The 17,257-nt window shown below is 41.8% G+C and overlaps 2 protein-coding genes across 6 annotated transcripts in view; one reads left to right on the plus strand and one right to left on the minus strand.

Moving 5' to 3' along the window:
- The window catches only part of LOC132406040 (proprotein convertase subtilisin/kexin type 4-like), a 39,621-nt gene extending 34,071 nt beyond the window's left edge, over positions 1–5,550 (minus strand). The window contains exons 1-2 of one of the 4 annotated variants that reach the window (XM_059991206.1): positions 5,119–5,550; positions 1,705–1,809 (exon numbers count right to left, since the gene is read on the minus strand). In XM_059991206.1, coding sequence (XP_059847189.1) covers positions 1,705–1,809; positions 5,119–5,355 — 342 coding nt within the window. In that variant the 5' untranslated portion in view covers positions 5,356–5,550. Of the gene's footprint in view, positions 1–1,704; positions 1,810–2,420; positions 2,444–3,361; positions 3,855–5,118 lie in introns of those variants that run through there. The other 3 variants (XM_059991207.1, XM_059991208.1, XM_059991209.1) reach the window with 3 other exon arrangements.
- A 137-nt stretch (positions 5,551–5,687) lies between these two features.
- Positions 5,688–17,257, plus strand: part of LOC132406041 (receptor expression-enhancing protein 6-like) — a 39,368-nt gene continuing 27,798 nt past the window's right edge. Inside the window, exon 1 of one of the 2 annotated variants that reach the window (XM_059991210.1) lies at positions 5,688–6,124. In XM_059991210.1, the coding sequence (XP_059847193.1) occupies positions 6,010–6,124 (115 nt within the window). In that variant the 5' untranslated portion in view covers positions 5,688–6,009. The remainder of the gene's footprint in view (positions 6,125–17,257) is intronic. The other variant, XM_059991211.1, reaches the window with a different exon arrangement.

Genomic DNA, 17,257 nt, shown 5'->3' on the forward strand with positions numbered 1-17,257 from the left:
TCTTAATACTCAAAATAGTTGAAAAGCAGAATTATAGCTCAATAGGTCCTTTTCCAATAAAAAAAATGTACATAATAAGTAACGGAAGCCAGGCTATAAATTATACTTACATTGGCTAGCTTAAAGACAAATAAAAATGTCAAGCTTTATCAAAGTGCGCAAATACAATGTTTCACAATACTGGATTTCAGAAGCACACCAGAAACCTAGGAGTACAAGTCTGTACTGTACCTCCCTGAAAGTGGTGACATAATAGACAAGATGGTGAAGGCAGTCCCTTCAAACGACAAGGACAATGAGCACAGGGCTCAGAACATCATGTTACAGCTGTACAAAACATTTTTGATATCACGTCGTACATGTTGTATGCAATTTTGGTCCTGTGCTACAAGAAGGATGTGATTAAGCTGGAGAGTGCAGAGAAGATTCATAGACTGGAGGACCTGAGCTGTAAAGGAGAGACTGAATAAGGTTGGAATGTTTTCTCTGAAGCAAAAGAGGTTAAAGGGTAACCTTGGAGGTTTATAAAATCACTAAGGACACTGCTAAGACAGATTGGTAGTGTTTTCCCAGGGAGGGGTACAACACTAGAGGGCACAGGTTTAACATGAGAAAGGAAAGAAGGTGGACCCAAGGGGAAAGATTTGCTGCACAAGAGGATAGTGGGTATGTGGAGTGAGCTGCCCAAGGAAGTGGTGGTGGTGGTGGTATTAAGCGTGGGTACAATGACAACATTTGAAAGACTTTTAGACAGATATTTGGACAGGAAAGCTTGAGGGGTATAAGCCAAATACAGGAAAATGGTATAGCTCAAGGAGACACCTTGGTTAGCATGGGTGAGTTGGGACAAAGGGCCTGTACTTCACCATAAACTCTTACTGAAAAGCCTTCATAAAACTTTTTCAATAAGATTGTTTGTCTAACATGGGGCCCCAGCTGAGCCAAAGGTCTCCTTTCGTTTACACTGCAAAGACCGAAACTAGCATCTCCTTATTGATAGCAAACAACCCTAACCCTAGCCTCAAACCCAGGATAAAACAGAACTGCTCATCCTATGTGCCACTTCTATAATAGAGCCTGTTTTCATTTACTGTTGCTAAAGCTGTCAAATGCCTTGTCATCCCTCAACTATGAAAATGTTCTTAGCTAACATTCTATCCCTCAAAATCAAGCTAGTCCAAAAGTACAATTTACCAAAAATTATTTCCCTACTTCCAACCTGGTGCCTCAGACTAAAAATTGTTTTGCTCAGTACCCAATATTTAAAAAGAAACTTTTCCCTCTGCTTTTCTCAAACCTTCTCCACAGTACAACTGTCATATAGTTCTGTTTCTTAATTTCTAGTTGTATTCATTCCCCCACGTTAGCAGACTTAGGCCCATAGCTCTGGAATTCTCTTCAGACTTCTGATTCACATAAAACTCAAATATAATATTTTTACATCTCTCAAAAGCACCTAGTTTGAATTCATGTCAACTTTTACTATGCTATGAAATGTTTTGAGACTGGAAACCACAGGGAGTGCAAGTTCGACACTTACACGTTACCATTCTAACCCCTGAATCTTAAAGCAACATTATTAAAAGTGATATACATAAAGTAACAAAACTAGAAAAAATATTGAAATCAATTATTTTTCAGTGATACAAGCCTAAAATAGGTACATTATACCTATTTACATATATACACTGCAAGGCAGTTTACCTTGGGCTCCATTTCTAGCCTCTTATGTCGCATTTGGTGTGGACTGAGTGATCGCTTCAGCACAGCTTTGTGTTTAAAGTAGTAATAATCTTCATCTTCAAAAATCTTTAGAATCAGAGAAAGAACAACGTTGAAATGATACTTCCGACATTTACTTCTTGATCAAACCTGGTCTTCCTCTCACTGGTTGGGTCGAATGTTAAAATCCCTGTAATTCCTATCAAGTTATCCAAGACTCTTTGGAAACAGACCTACATACTAAGACTCAAGAGCAGATTCCCACCATTCAGCCCATCAAGTCCGCTCCACCATTTCACCATGGCTGATTTATTATCCCTCTTAACCCCATTCCCCTTCCTTTTCCCAGTAACTTTTAAAGTCCTTACTAATCAAGAACCTATCAAAGTCCTCTTTAAATATACCAGGTGACTTGGCCTTCACAGCCAACTGTAGCAATAAACCACACCCTCTGGCGAAAGAAATCCCTCATCTCTGTTCTAAAAGGATGTCCTTCTATTCTGAGGCTATACCCTCTGGTCTTAGACTCCCCCACTACACATCATATTCACTGCTCACATTTCCACTTAATTTTACGCCACCATCGTTCTACATTACATCCAGAAATAGCATATTTTACTTTTAGCCTTCCAGCCAGCAAGAGCCTCATTTTGACCAAACTGAAATGAAGAGCAACAGCGTCCCCAGGGAAACTTTACCATAGCGTTTGTTTTATCTTTGCCATTTGATCTTTGCTCCTAACAACATATCTTGTCGCAATTACCCTGGAAAAAAACTTTAATTATTTTGCTGCATTTACTAGCTTTCATTTATCACCGTTGTAAAACAGAACTGCAGCAGTGTTCCTTTCAGCAGTACAGTAACGGTTTTCAGATGTTAGTAGGCTAACATGTGAAAACTTCCAACCAGGCAACAATGATAGTACATCAAAAAAGTGTCCCAAATAATTAAACCATTTTGAAAGATAATTCAACATAACAACTATATGAATAATTTCCAAGTCTCTCTTCCCTAGAAAGGTTACAGTGATGTTTCGAAAGTCAAATTATGGTTTAACAACTACGGAACTACTACTGGACATAATCCAGTTTCTGAATAACAGCTGCAAGCAAAACAGTGGCTGGGAGCCCGTGGACTGTCTTCTGAAAGAAACATTTACAGGGGCCGATGCGCTCGTAACTTTGCGAATGACAGGGATGTGGAGTCGGATGTGCGGCACTATTTCTGAACAAGGGAAATTATTTTTAGAGACCTGGTCAACATGAGTCCCTGAATCAAGATAATCAACGCAGACTTTCACACAGTTGACGGGAGCTTTGAGTGAATTACTTTGCTTTTAAAGTACTTTGGGGTGCAAACCTTTCCAGAGAAGAGTTAGGGAGGGGAAGATGCGGGGGAGAAAAAAAAACATTCAAGTTGTTAGAGGAACTCAGCGAATCGGGCAGCATCTGTGCAGGGAAATGGACAGTCACCAGTCCGGGTCGAGACCCTTCATCTTGGAAACCTGACTCTGTGACGAAGAGTCGAACCCAAATGCAAGGCGTCAAAATAAAAGGATACAATTGCTGGGTTGGTGGGAGCGCAGGATGAGCCACTCCACCACCGGCACATTGACTATTCGGTTTAGAGAGCCATTTACCCGTCCCAGGTTAATGAAGCCGTGCCTAGAGGCAATGCTCTGGGCGTGCTCCGCTCCACCGGAGATGCGCACCGCCCAGGTGTTGGTGTAGAGCTCCCGGCCGCCGGCGCCGCCGAGGAAGTGGCTGAGGAACGCGAGCAGCAACAGGCGGCCGCCTTGGGTCATACCGGTGGGGAGAGAGGTAGTGTGGGGTGGGGGGGGGGGGGAGAGGCTGCGAATTCCCCGCCCGCTGTGACCACCACTCGCCTCACTACTGCCAACTACGTCATTTTATCTTCGGCCGTGTCCGGCAGCACAAGGGAGGGAGGGGTGGAGGGACACTAACACTCATTAAATACTCTGGAACACGCCTTCCCACTCCGGGGCGATAAAGTTTCGGGAGTTACAGAGAATGAACTCCGCCCCCGGGGGAGGCGTGGGGGGGGGGGGGTAACTGTGCGCTCCCGGCGGTTTCTCTTCGGGAAGTGGCGATGGTTCCACCTGCCCTTCGGCCCGACCCCCAACCTCCACCCGGACCGGCCGCAACGGTCACCCGGGCCGGGGCCAGCTCGGCGGTTGACGGCCGGTGGCGTCACCGGCCACGCCCGGCGAATGTGACGTCACAGCCAGGTGAAGTTCACTGTGACGTCACGGCCAGGTACACTCGAGCTGGAGGTTGACGAGTTACAGAGTTGCAGACCCATGCCAAGGGCTCCAGACTAATTCCGTTTACTGACAATTGGTCCCTAGCCTTCCACATTTAAATGTCTGATGCGGGACTGCGACAACACAAGACCTTCACAGCACTTCAATAACATTGGTCTAACATCTTTAACATAAGTAACCTAATAACTTTGTCAGTTGCCCTGTTTCTGACAAAGAGCCTACACCTGAAGCGTTAACTTTGTTTCTCTTTCTACAGCTGGTCAGTGTTCATAGCATCTTTTGTACCTCCTTCCCCCCCCCCCCCCCCAGACTTATAACGTTTTCTGATATTCGCGGGCGAGAGAAAGGTGGTTTCAGAATCAGAATTCGGTTCAATATCAGGTTTAATAATGTGAAATTTGTTAACTTAGCGGCAGCAGTACAACACAATACGTGATCATTTTGGGGGAGGGGGGAATAAGTAAAACAATTAAAGTATATATGTGTATGTTAAATAGTTAAAGTGGAAATGGTGCAAAAACTGAAATAATTTAAAAAGTGAGGTAGTGTCCATTTAGGAATCGGATGACAGACGGAAAGAAGCAGTTTCTGAATCGCTGAGTGTGTGCCTTCATGCTTCTTTCTGTACCTCCATCCTGAACGTAACAATGAGAAGAGAGCATGCTCTGAATATGTTCTATTTCTAACTAATTTGCTTTCATCTGTCAAAATTGTTGTTCATTTTCTTCCATTCTCTTCATATTGATCCAAAGCCTCTGAAACATCGTACCTGCCTCCACCCAAAAATGCTGGAGGAGCTCAGCAGGCCAGGCAGCATCTATGGAAAAGAGTCAACAATCGACGTTTCGTTCACCGGGACTGGAGAAAGAAAAACCAGGAGAAGTCAGAGTACGAAGGTGGGAGGGCAGGAAGAAGTACAAGATGAGAGGTGAAACCGGGAGAGCAAGAGGGGTGAAGTTAAGAGCTGGGAGGTCAACTGGTGACAGAGGTAAAGGACCGGAGAAGGGGGAATCTGATAAGAGGACAGAAGGCCTTGAAAGAAAGGGAAGGGGGAGTAACACCAGAGGGAGGTGATAAGCTGAGAGAAGGAAATGGGAATGGGAGGGCATTACCGGAAGTTGGAGAACTCGAGGCTCGTGCCATTCAGGTTGGAGGCTGCCCTGACGGACTGCAAGGTGGTGCTCTTTCAACCTGAGTTTGTCCTCATCGCGGCAGTAGAGGAGGCCAGGGACTGACATGTCAGAATGGGAACAGGAAGTGGAACTAAGATGGGTGACCTCTGGGAGGTGTCGCTTTTTCAGCCGGACGTAGCCAGAAGGTGCTTGGCAAAGCGATTTCAACTCTCTCATTTAAATACATGTCCTCCGGCACTAAACATTTTGACCCTAGGAATAAAGATACCGACTATCTGCTCTATTCATATCTCTCATAATTTTACATAAACTCCCTGTTCTCTCGACATTTTCTATTCTAGTCAAAATGAATTTCTAGGGGCGCGGAGAGGCGCTTTTAATTAACCTACCAACCAATCAACTGCCGTCATAAATTTCAAGGGTCTCGGGAAGGTCATCTCACTAGACAAAGATGTTCCAAACTATCCAAGTGTTTCATTCCCCCCCCCCCCGCAGCAACCCTAATCTATTTTAATAAACCGGATATCAGACTGTTCATGGTAGCACAAATTGGGGTAAATAAAAATAGGAAATGTCCTTCCTATTCATTGAGTGAGCAGTCTGTCTCGGTCGCGATGGGGATAAATTAGCACACAAACAGAGGATGAGGTACGAATAGTCGCTCCAATTGGGTACTTACAACGTCAATCAGAGGATAGGGGCGGAAGCGGATTGAAGTTAAACGGATTGGAAATAAAAACCAGAGTCAGCAACTATAGGTTTACGAGTTTTTTTCCAACAGCGGAGCGGCTGGAATTTTGTACGGAATCGATTTCTGTTTGGAGCATAGGGTGTGCTGAAAATAAACCGAACCAATTTTTTTTTAAAAAAATGCCATCCTTGCGCGAGCGTTTGGAAAAGTTTCTGGACGAGAAGAACTTCTTCACCAACATTCTAGAGAAGATTGAAAAGAAGACGGGTGTGCGTAAACACCATCTGGTCACAGGTGGGTAACAGATGCGAGTTAATAGTCTTTGTTTCACTTCAGTGCAAGAGTGTTTATAATTATGTGACGAGAAAAAATATTTTGTACGGAGTTATCTACTGTTACAATGTTATCAACAATTTTGTAGATCAGTGGGAGGCTGTGACGGTGTTGTAATAATTGATTCAGCACGGTTCCTTTCAAATAATTTGGGTGTTGGGTCCACGCGAGAGTGGTACAGTAGTTGTGTTTTGAGTACTTTGTGGAGACCATAAACAGGACAATTTGACGCCTACTGAGAAAGCACTTTACTGTATTGTCATTCAAATCACCGGGTCTTGTGCTTTCAAATGCAGTGTTCACTAGATTGAATAGTGTTAATGGTTTAACTCTCAATTATAATGCATCGTCACCTAATAATTTAAATTGGTATAAGGTGCGCGAGTACTTTTTTGATAAAAGCTACAAAAAGACCAATAGTGAAAGAATTGTCCCTCCTCTGGGGTCGTTAACTAGTTTGTAGCAATAGCTGTTTAATGAGTAGTCTCCAAACTTTATCAATTTAGGGAACGAACACGTTGACTCAAATTGTTCAGGATGAAACTTGAAAACTGACTGATTAGGTTGCAATTTGAAAGAGGTTCTGCTATGTTAAAATTGGCAAAAGACTGCAAAATTCATTATTCTGGCTTGGAGCTCTGTATGGAGTACATTGATGGGTATATGGGGGGTATATATTAGGAGGTATATGGGGGGGAGTGAAAAAGTATAGTGGAAATATTGCAAAGGTAATGCCCCCTCAAAAGGTTTAATACATAAGAATCTTTCATAATCATTGCGCTGTGACATTGATGGTCATAGTCTTATGACCATGCTTATACTTAGCAAGTTTTTTTCTACAGAAATGGTTTGCTACTGCCTCCTCCTGGGCAGTGTCTTTACAAGACCAGTAACCCCAGCTATAATCAATCCTTTTCAGAGATGGCCTGATCTGTAGTCACATAACCAAGACTTGTGATAAGCACAAGTTCATATGACCATCTGCTCCAATGGCTTCAAGTGACCTTGATCGGTGGGCAGGATGGCTCACCTTGCCCAAGGGTGACCTGTAGGCTCATGGATGGAAGGAGCACGTTACACCTCCTTTAGTAGAGACTTGTCTCCATTCCACCAACCAATAAGCATCTTTAGGGTGACTTGATTTTGAGATAAGGCTCTTAAAGTGGATACAGGAAATTTTTCACTTGATGCAAAACAAAACTAAGAGGCATACGTAACTTTGTTACAAAATCCATTCGGGGGAATTGAGGCAAAAACAGCCAAAGAGAAATTAGACTGCCCAATTTGCCAACATTGTGTGCTAAAGAGAACTGTGTGGGTGTATTTGAGGGAAAGCCAGAAATAGAACAGCAGAATTTATCAATGGCTATTGATAAGTGAAAATGGGGAAGGTTCTGTTTTGTATCCTAATGTTTTTGCGGTCCAAGTGTTCTTTTGAATTCAAGAAAGAGTCATAAAAGTTATTGTTGAGCAATTTTATTAAGTGTTACAAGAGCAAAGAGTGAACAAAGAAAGAGGAGTTTTCAGAACGAAGAAAAGACGAAGGAGAAAGCAGCCGAGGTGGTTTCATACTCAGACTAGAGATGATTTAAAAACTCATGATAATAATTTATCCTATGAAGTAGCAGATTCAAGTAGCATGACAGTGCTACTGAAACTAAGAAGATTCTAGGGGGGAAATGCAGCAAAAATTGTGCCATAATTACTGGAAAATTCACTGCATGTTAATTTTACACCCCAATTCAGTAGTTACAATGGAGCATGAAAATTGACATGGATCATTTAGGCCAATGAAACTATTTTGTACATTTGTTTGAGTCTATTATCAGATTTGATTGTACTAGGAACTCAGTGGGATTTCTTTTAAAAATAAGATTGTTATAGTGCTGTTATAAAAGTCTGCACTTCAACAATCTGTTTAAAATCCTTTTCTATGTTTCACTAACTTTCTCAATCTAACTACACCATAAATTCACCAATTTCTAATACCTTGACTGAAAAGTGCTCTGTTGCGCCAAACTTCTTAAAAAACGCTTTCAAATCCAGAGTAATCATCCTTGTAACTCAGGCTAATGCTTTCGTCCATGAATTTTCATTTGGTGCAGTGCAAGTATCTGCTTATTTTTAGTCTTTAACAAGTGCAGCAATTCTGCTCTCAGAAGTTTGCAGATCTTCTGATATTGCTTGCTATTTTATGTTGATTTGAAGGTGGTAGAACAATTGTTTATTTTCTGTGTGCTCCATACTTTGGAGATGTAACCAGCTGAATTGGAAAAGGGGTAACGCTTACAATTCTGTGAAGAAAAATCTTGCCTTAATTTGTAAGAACCATCTGTGATGTGTTATCTATTCTGCATCAATGAAGAGGTTTGTATTTTAATGAGATCAATTAATAAGTTGACAATCTACCACATGAAAAACACCCAATCTTTATTTTGATAGTGTTTCAGCCATTGAGATTTATTTAACAACTCTTTTCCTGTTTTAATGTAAATTGTACATTGGAACTTTCTTTTCATACCCAGAGATCAACTTCAAAGCTGGAACTTTATTAATTTATTGATTGCTTTACCTATCTCTGAACTTTAAATTGCTGAAAGTGAAACAAGTTCTCAGCAACTGATGTGCTTGTAAGAATAAGCAAAATACAAGTTTTTTTTTAAAAAGTCATAAATAATAAATTGTACTATTGTTATAAAATGCACAATGCTGGAATAACTCAGCAGGTCAAGCAACATCAGTGGGGAGGAATAAATAGTCGACATTTCAGGCCCAGATAGTTCATTAAGGTTCACCCCCTCTATAGATGCTGCATGATCTGCCCGCTTCCTCCCGCATTTTATCTGTGTTGCTCTAGATTTCTATCTGCTCAATCTGTGTTTAAACAGGTGTTTCACTTCTGATGGCAATGGACTGTTTGGCACATTGCACAACACTAGGAGCATTGTGTTCTGATAATGATAGTTAACTGCTCTCAGATTGATAGTCTGCTTATCTTTTTATTTCACGAGGACGATTTTATTTGTAACAATAGTAACACGACTAGATAATCTAGATACTGAATACTACCTCAGCTCCAGCAATCTGAGTTCAATCCTGACCTCTCTGTGATCATTTGGGTTTCTTCTCATCCTCCAGAAATATGCAGGTTGGAAGATTAACTACTGTAAGTTACCCCAAGAATGGGGTTGAATGGGTGGTGGTTGGGGGAGGGTGATTGGAATATGGTGAGAACAAAAATGGCATTGGGGATTGGAAGGGCCTTTTGCCAAACTGCATAACTCTAATATATTCAGCAGTGACTGGGGCAGTTGTATTTTTTATTTCTTGAGATGCAATGCAAATTAGGCCCTTGTGTCTCTTCGAGTTGCGCTGCCCAGCAACCCCGATTTAATCCTAGCAAGACAATTTACAGCAACCAATTAACCTAGCAACTGGTGCGTTTTTAGACTATGGGAGGAAACTGGAGCACCTGGAGGAAACCCACGCAGTCATGAGGAGAATGTACAAACTCCTTATAGATACTCGTGGGAATCGAACCTGGGCTGCTGGTACTCTAAGGAGTTGTGCTAACCACTACACCACCGTATTTAACAGCCAACACAGCAAACAAGGGACTGCAAAATCCCCAATTCTCTCAAAGGAAGAACTACCTGTTGTTAGTGTCTCCGCAAAAACGATCAGCAAAAAGGCCCAGTTTACACTTGCTCCTGTGTGTTGCACAGGCCAATTTGCCTATATATGACCAGCACTAGGCTTTTCGGAGGAAGAGAAGCTGAAAAGTGGATCAGGCCACTGTACCTTTTCAAATCAGTATGATTCTGGCTGAACTTTTCTGGTCTTTACTCCTCCTCTGTGCCAGATCCCCCACAAAACCCTCATCTCCTCAATCTTACAAGCAATAATCTAAACCCCATCTTAAGTGTCAAATTGTCTTGTCTCTGCCACCCTCTGAGGGAGAGACATCTGAAACATCTCTATGCATCTCAATACAAGTTAGCCAGCCCCCTTATTTGGTAAATATTTGGTTCATAGTTCCGCCACACATGCACACAGTGTGTTCAAAACCTCCCTGAGTATCTTCAATCCCAAAAATGAATATGCTCAAGTGAATTTTGATAATGGTGCTATAAAATGTGAAGGCCCCATGCAGAAACTACCAAGAGCCCCGTCACCTAGGACATGCTCTCTTCTTACTTCCATCAGAGGAGCTAGAGGAGACAGAGGGCACACACTCAATGTTTTAGGGATAGCTTCTTCCCTCATCATTTTCCTGAACAGGCAATGAACCAACCTATGAACGCTACCTCAGTTTTTGCTCTATTTTTGTACTAATTTAATAGTAATTATTGTAATTTAGTTTTCTTGTGTACAGCTCCCACAGAACAACACATTCCACAACGTGTCAGTGATATTAAACCTGATTTGGATTCAAGAGTCATGTCTGGTTTATCTATGAGTTCTCTCTGTGCATGATCAAGTAATAACATGAACTATAATCCCATGAGTAGCAATATGTAAATATTTTCAAATTTGTACTTTCAGTGCTTTGCAACATTTGCATGTTACTAGGGAATATCTCTGTTCAATGTCTCGAGTGCAATGTTCCCGGCTAATATCACATTGAACTTGAAACACAAACATGGAAAAGTTGGTGTTTTGCAAAAGCGTTTGCTCTTTGACTGAATTATTCACTTGATAACCGTGATGAATGTAGTTGGATCACTGCTTGTACTTTGGCCCAACTGCCTCAGAGCTGATCCAATAAAGCTATAAAAGTTTTATTTTCATTTGGGGTCTTGGAAGTAATTTGTACAATTTGCAACTTCTATCTTTAACAAAAGGCTTCTGCAACCAGAATTAAGGAAGTGTTTGAAGTTAAAGAACCTTATTTTGCTTCTTGGTTGCATTTTTTTTCAAAAGGAATTGAGTCAAGGATGATCCTGTGACCTGGAGTTTTGCTTTGCTATCAACTAACTCTACAGCACCTGTTTGCTTTTTCAGCCATACATTCTCACACAATGTTTAAAAATGACATGTATATTGTTTGCATTTTAAACTTGTATAGTGTTTGCAAGGGCAAAAGATCTCTGTAACACAACTGAATACATTCAGCATTCATGCTGAAAGAATTATTGTAGGGTATTGTTAATACTGTCAGTCATATGCCTACAATATTCTGTTTTTAGAAATTCAGGATAATACCTGCGTAGGAATTCCAAATTTGTGCATTTTTAGCTTTTTAAGGAAATATGGGAACAGATTTTAACTTGGCAAAATATTTTTCTGGAGGAAAGCAAAGGACTGTTAAATCCAGAGTTCCTGAAGGTAATTGTTTTAAGCGTGTTAGCTTGAAGCTTGACTTGTCCTACATCTGTATTTAATGGCATTATATTCCTACTTTGCCTTGTGTGGATTTAAACTAAGGATGAGCATGGTTTAATGACATTTTAAGGTGAGAGGTAAAAGATTTAAATGGGATCTGAGAGGAAGGCTTTTCACAGAGGATAGTTGGATATATGGAACAAGCTACCAAAGAAATTGGTAGAGGTGGGTACAATTACATTTAAGAGATACGTGGACCTGTTCGTCGATGAGGAGAGGTTAGAAGGATATGGGTCAAAACCGGGCAAATATATCAAGCTTACAAGGTCTTCTGTTGGAGGAAACAAGCTGACACAAGGATGAGGTCTTTGCTGAATAACTGGCACAATGACATAATTCCTAACTACTGCCAATTATTGACAGAATTATTGATGTGTCTCTTTTAAAGTAAGTGCCCCAGAAATTTATGAAACTTAACATTTTGGTCTAATAATGAGTTATAAATCCTGTTTAGTTTACTGTTGATAGCATAATCTTCAGTTATTGCAAGCAAACTTTCCCATTCTAAGATGGAGGATGTACAGCATGATGCACATCTTTATCAATCATTTAAACATGGAGAAAGAAAATTATTCAGTTGTTCTGTGGACTCTAATTTTAGACTTTTTGTGAGTTTCTTATTACTGTTAAGTTGTTTTGTAGATATTTACACACTAGTGGTCTATGAAGTGGAATTGTATTGCTGTGTTTAACAAGAGGACGTTTCTGTGGATGACTTAGTTCAGGGTTTGTCATTGCCTTTTGAATTTGTCATGTATGTGTTCCTCAGGTGCTTTAGCCTTGCTCTCCCTCAACCTTGCTTGGCAGGATATTTACATGTATTTAACTCAGCCTTATCCGCATTGATAATTTTTAATTTTCTCACTATGACGGGCTTCAGCTGCCTAAGCCCTACCCTCAAGAATTCACTCCTAAAGCAGCTCCATATGCTTCTGCCATTTTTTTAAGTTGATTTTGATTTCTGAACAAGATCACCATTGAATAGAAGTGGAGCAGGTTTTCTGAAGGCAAGCAAGTTTCCTGAACTCGCTGGTGCCATTGTGTAGACCACATCTCGTTCTTGCAGCATGCTTTCAGTTTTTCTCTTCTGAAGCAGGTGCTGAACCCCAGCTGTTTTGCGACCGCTCGGTGCTGGCCTTTTCCGTCTGTAAGTGGCTAGCCCAGTCCTGAATGTCAACACCTCAGCTCCTGTGTGTTGGCCGTGGTGAGGTCCTGCTGTTCATTTGAGTCGCATGTCCATCCCCCAGCAATGCTGAGGTCCCCCACACATTCCATCTAAACAAGAGTTCAGATTTCAATTAGATCTGTTTCTAGGTGCTTGGAGGACAATTCTGTTTCAACTGGGAGCTTCATTTTTCTGTTGTACCTTGCACTTGCTGGGCTGCTAGGCATGCATTGGGAAAGCAGTAGGCCTTGCTAGGCTGCCCATCCTTTTTGGAGAGGAGAAAATGCACACTGGCCAATAGCAAACTACCATCTTCCTTGTGAAGTAAACGTGGCTCTTCATATTGTTAGATTGCTCTACCTACCCTTGCACTGAAGGCAATGACAAGGCAGGGGTTCCCAACCTGGGGTCCAGGGACCCCTTAATGATATTGGCCCATGGCATAAAGAGGCTGGGAACCCCTGATTTCAGAGCTGCTGGTATCAGTGGCCCAGAATCCATAATGAATTCCTTCGAAGGGTCTGTATCCTATTAAGATCAACCAGATTTCCTGGTTTATTTGCATGCCTTCTAATAAGAAAAGCCTGTAAATAACGGTTGTCATTATAGAAATTACTAGAAGCCTTTAGAAAATCTATCAATCAAGAAGTGTCATGAAAAAATTATGGAGTTTGAGCTATATAACATGGAGCATGCATCCTTCAGCCCATCTTAACCACGTCAGCCAAGTTGCCTAATTGAGCTGGGCCTTCCCCCCCCCCCCCCCCCCCCCCTGTATTTGGTCCATATCCATCTAAACCAGGAGCTCCCAGGCTTTTCTATGCCATGGACCCCTAGCATTCACTGAGGGGCCTATGGGCCCCAGGCTGGGAAGCCCTAATCAAACCTTGCCTATCCATTTACCATTTAAAACATCTCTGAAATTTCATAATTGAACTTGCATCTCCCACCGCCTGTGACAGCTTATTCAACGTCTGGCCCTCTGTGGGAGCGTGGGGTGGGGGGGGGGGGGGGGTTGCCCCTCACATCCCTTTTGACCCACCCTCTAGCTTTGGGTACTCCTACCCTTGCAATTTTATAAACCCCTGTAAGGTCACCCCCTCGACCTCCTATGATCAAGGGAAAATAAGTCCTAGCCTATCTAGCCTCTCCTTATAACTTGAGCCCTCCAGCTCTGGTAACATCCACAAAACTTTTCTGCATCCTTTCCTGTTTAATGTCCTGTGGTTTGGCAGCCAGCGCAGTGTGTAATACTCTGAATGGGGCCTAACCAACACCTTGCACAGCTGTTGTGAGAGCATTTGTACACCTAACCATTTTGTTTCCATAACACTTCAGTCCTCTTTAACGTAATGTGATCTAGACTAGTATTATCCTAAAACACAAGGGATAGAAATGTCCTCCCTCCTTCCCCCCCCCAAAGAAAATGTCTCCCATTTTTTTCCCTCCTTTGCCCTGTGGTTTCAGAAAATGAGAACAGTACCCTGCAAGTTCCTCCTTTTGAAATGTGGAGTAATTCACTCATGCCATGCAATGCTGGGCTCTTTGAATCAATCACTGCGGCTTTTTTCGAAATTGTAAGTTCATAAATCTCATTGGGCCATCTTCTGATTCAGTGTCACCAGCTTGTCTTGTGATCCACATTATTCCTTTCCTACTGATATAATTTCCTACCACCTTTTAGAGTCATAGACTCGGAGCACTGCAGCACAGAAATGGGCCCTTTGGCCCATCTAGTCTATGCTGAACTGTTATTCCACCTAGTCCCATTGATCTGCATCTGAACCTTAGTCCTCCATAATCCCTCCCACCCATGTATTTATCCAAATTTCTCTTAAAAATTGCAATGAAACCCATGTTCACCAATCCTGCTGCCAGCTTGTTTCACATTCTCACCACCCTTTTATAAAACCATAAGACGTGGGAGCAGAATTAGGCCATTTGGCCCATCAGGTCTGCTCTGCCATTCCATCATGGCTGATTTATAATCCTTCTCAACCCCGTTCTCCTGCCTGCTCCTCAAAGCATTTGACCCCCTGACTAGTTAAGAACCTGTCAACCCCTACTTGATGATTTGACCTCCACAGCCACCTGTAGCAATGACTACCATAGATTCACTACCCTCTGGCTAAAGAAATTACTCATCATCTCATGGACATCCCTCTAGTCTGAGGCTGTGCCCTCTGGTCCTAGGTTCACCTACCCCCCCCCCCAATAAAACGCATCCTCCCCACATCCACTCTATCCAGACCTTTCAATATTTTCCTCTTCTGAACTCCAGCGAGTACAGTTCCAAAGACATTAAATGTTCCCCGAAGGTTAACCCTTTAATTCTTGAAATCATTCTTGTGAACTTCCTCTGGGCCCTCTTCAATGCCAACACAATGTCTTAGATAAGGGGCTTAAAACTGCTCACAATACTACAAGTGCAGTCTGACCAATACCTTTAAAGCCTCAGTATTACATCCTCTCTTGTATTCCAATCCTCTCAAAATAGGTGCTAATGTTTGCATTGCCTTCACTACCACTACTGCAAGTTGACCTTTAGGGGAGTCCTGGACAAGTCTCTTTATACCTCCTGATTTATATTAAAAAAAATTCTCCCTATTTAGAAGATAGTCTACGCTTTTTATTTCTTCTACCAAAGTGCATAACTAGGCACTTCCCTACACAACATTCCATCTGCCACTTCTTTGCCCATTCTCACAATCTAACTAACTACTTCTGCAGACTCACTGCTTCCTCACATTACTTGCCCCTCCACCTTCGTATCATCTGCAAACTTGGCACAAAGCCATCAATTCCTTCATCCATGTCATTCACATATAACATGAAAAGTATCAGTCGCAATACCGACCCTGTGGAACACCACTAGTTAATGGCAACCCACCAGAAAGGGCTCCATTAATTCCCCCTCTTTGCCTCCTATCAGTCAGCTAACCTTCTATCCATGCTAATATTTTTCCTGTAATACCATGAGATCATGTTGTTTGTCAACAGTTGACACTATATGACCATTGTTTTAATGTATCTTCTCAAGGTTGATGTCTTGCTTCAGCATTATGTTGTTCCTAAGTCAAGTTTAAATGTCTCGGTTACTCTTGCACCAACATCTTGGCTTAAATGCATCTGATGGGTGTTTGTTCCATAGAATTGCTACTATTTGGCATGAAGTACATTGTCTCGAAATGTCATCCTGAATCTGGCTTTCTCTCTATCCCTGCACACTTTGTATAGGTCAGCCCATGAATATGGGATGTTCTCTTTGTTGTGCATTATTTGTAGAGATGGTTCACCATTCCACATTTCCCACATCTGTATCCATAGATGGAGCACTTTTTAAATTACTACTTTTACAATCTTCCAACACCTGCTACCTTTTTAAGCAATCGTGGCTTTACTTTCTCATTCGTCTCTTGCACTTTACTGCATGCACTGCCTGACTGACGTGAGGCTGTGAATACAAGTGATGACAGCCCAGACTGTCATGAAAACCAACCTCCTCCATTGATGTTGTGTGTACTCCCCAAAGCCTCCGGAAAGCAGCCAACATGATTAAGGACCCATCCTATCCCTGTAATTCTCTCTTCTCCCCTTCCCTTTGAGTAGAAGACTCAAAAGCTCGAGTATATGACCAGGCTCAAGGATGTCTTCCATCCCTCTGTAATAAGGCTCTCAAATAATGAGTAAAAATGATCTCTTGATCTCTCGATCTACTTCATCGTGGCCCTTGTCTGCCTAAACTGCACTTTCTCTGTCACTATAACACAATATTGTTTTCTGTTTTTCACCTTTTTAATACTACCTCAATGGTCTTTTTAAAATAAAATTCCATAATCTGGGAAATGAGTAGTGGGACTACTTACCAGAATTTTATTTTGCTTAAACATCTCTGAGCTCCTAACGTGAAAGGAGTTCCAAATAATTCTAATGTCCCTTTTCGTCAGCGGTAGATGTGATTTGGGCTTGATTTGCATGTGATGGACAAATCAGACTTTAGAACTGCATACTTCTTGTGTAACCTTAGATGTGGACAACTACAATAGAGGTTTCCTTGTCAAGAGAAAGAAACCGGAACAGTCTTAATCATTGGGATCTTAAATGCACATGAGAACTGACAATGGATTTTTTTTTAATGCTATGGTTAATTTTTTTTTAAACAGAAGTTCAGATGACTTCCATATTAGATAATTTAAGAAGGCATCCAGTGTGTTGGCTTTCATTATTCAGGTGATTAAGTTCAAGAGCCAGGAGGTAATGTTACAGCTCTGTAAAACTCTGGTTAGACCACACATGAAAAGTTGTGTTCAGTTCTGGTCACCTCATTATAGGAAGGATGTGGAAGCTTTGAAGAAAGTCCTGAGGAGATTTACTAGGATGCTGCCTGGATTCGAGTACACATCTTGTGAGGAAAGATGAGCCTGCTAGGGTATTGAAGGAGGATGGGAGGTGACTTGCCAGGTGTCCATAAGATCGAGAGGCATAGCAGATAGTTGATGGCTTTTTCCTAGGGCTGTACTAGCTAATACCAGAGTAGAGTAGAA

The sequence above is a fragment of the Hypanus sabinus genome, chromosome 16, assembly GCF_030144855.1.
Source record: "Hypanus sabinus isolate sHypSab1 chromosome 16, sHypSab1.hap1, whole genome shotgun sequence".
NCBI lineage: Eukaryota > Metazoa > Chordata > Chondrichthyes > Myliobatiformes > Dasyatidae > Hypanus > Hypanus sabinus.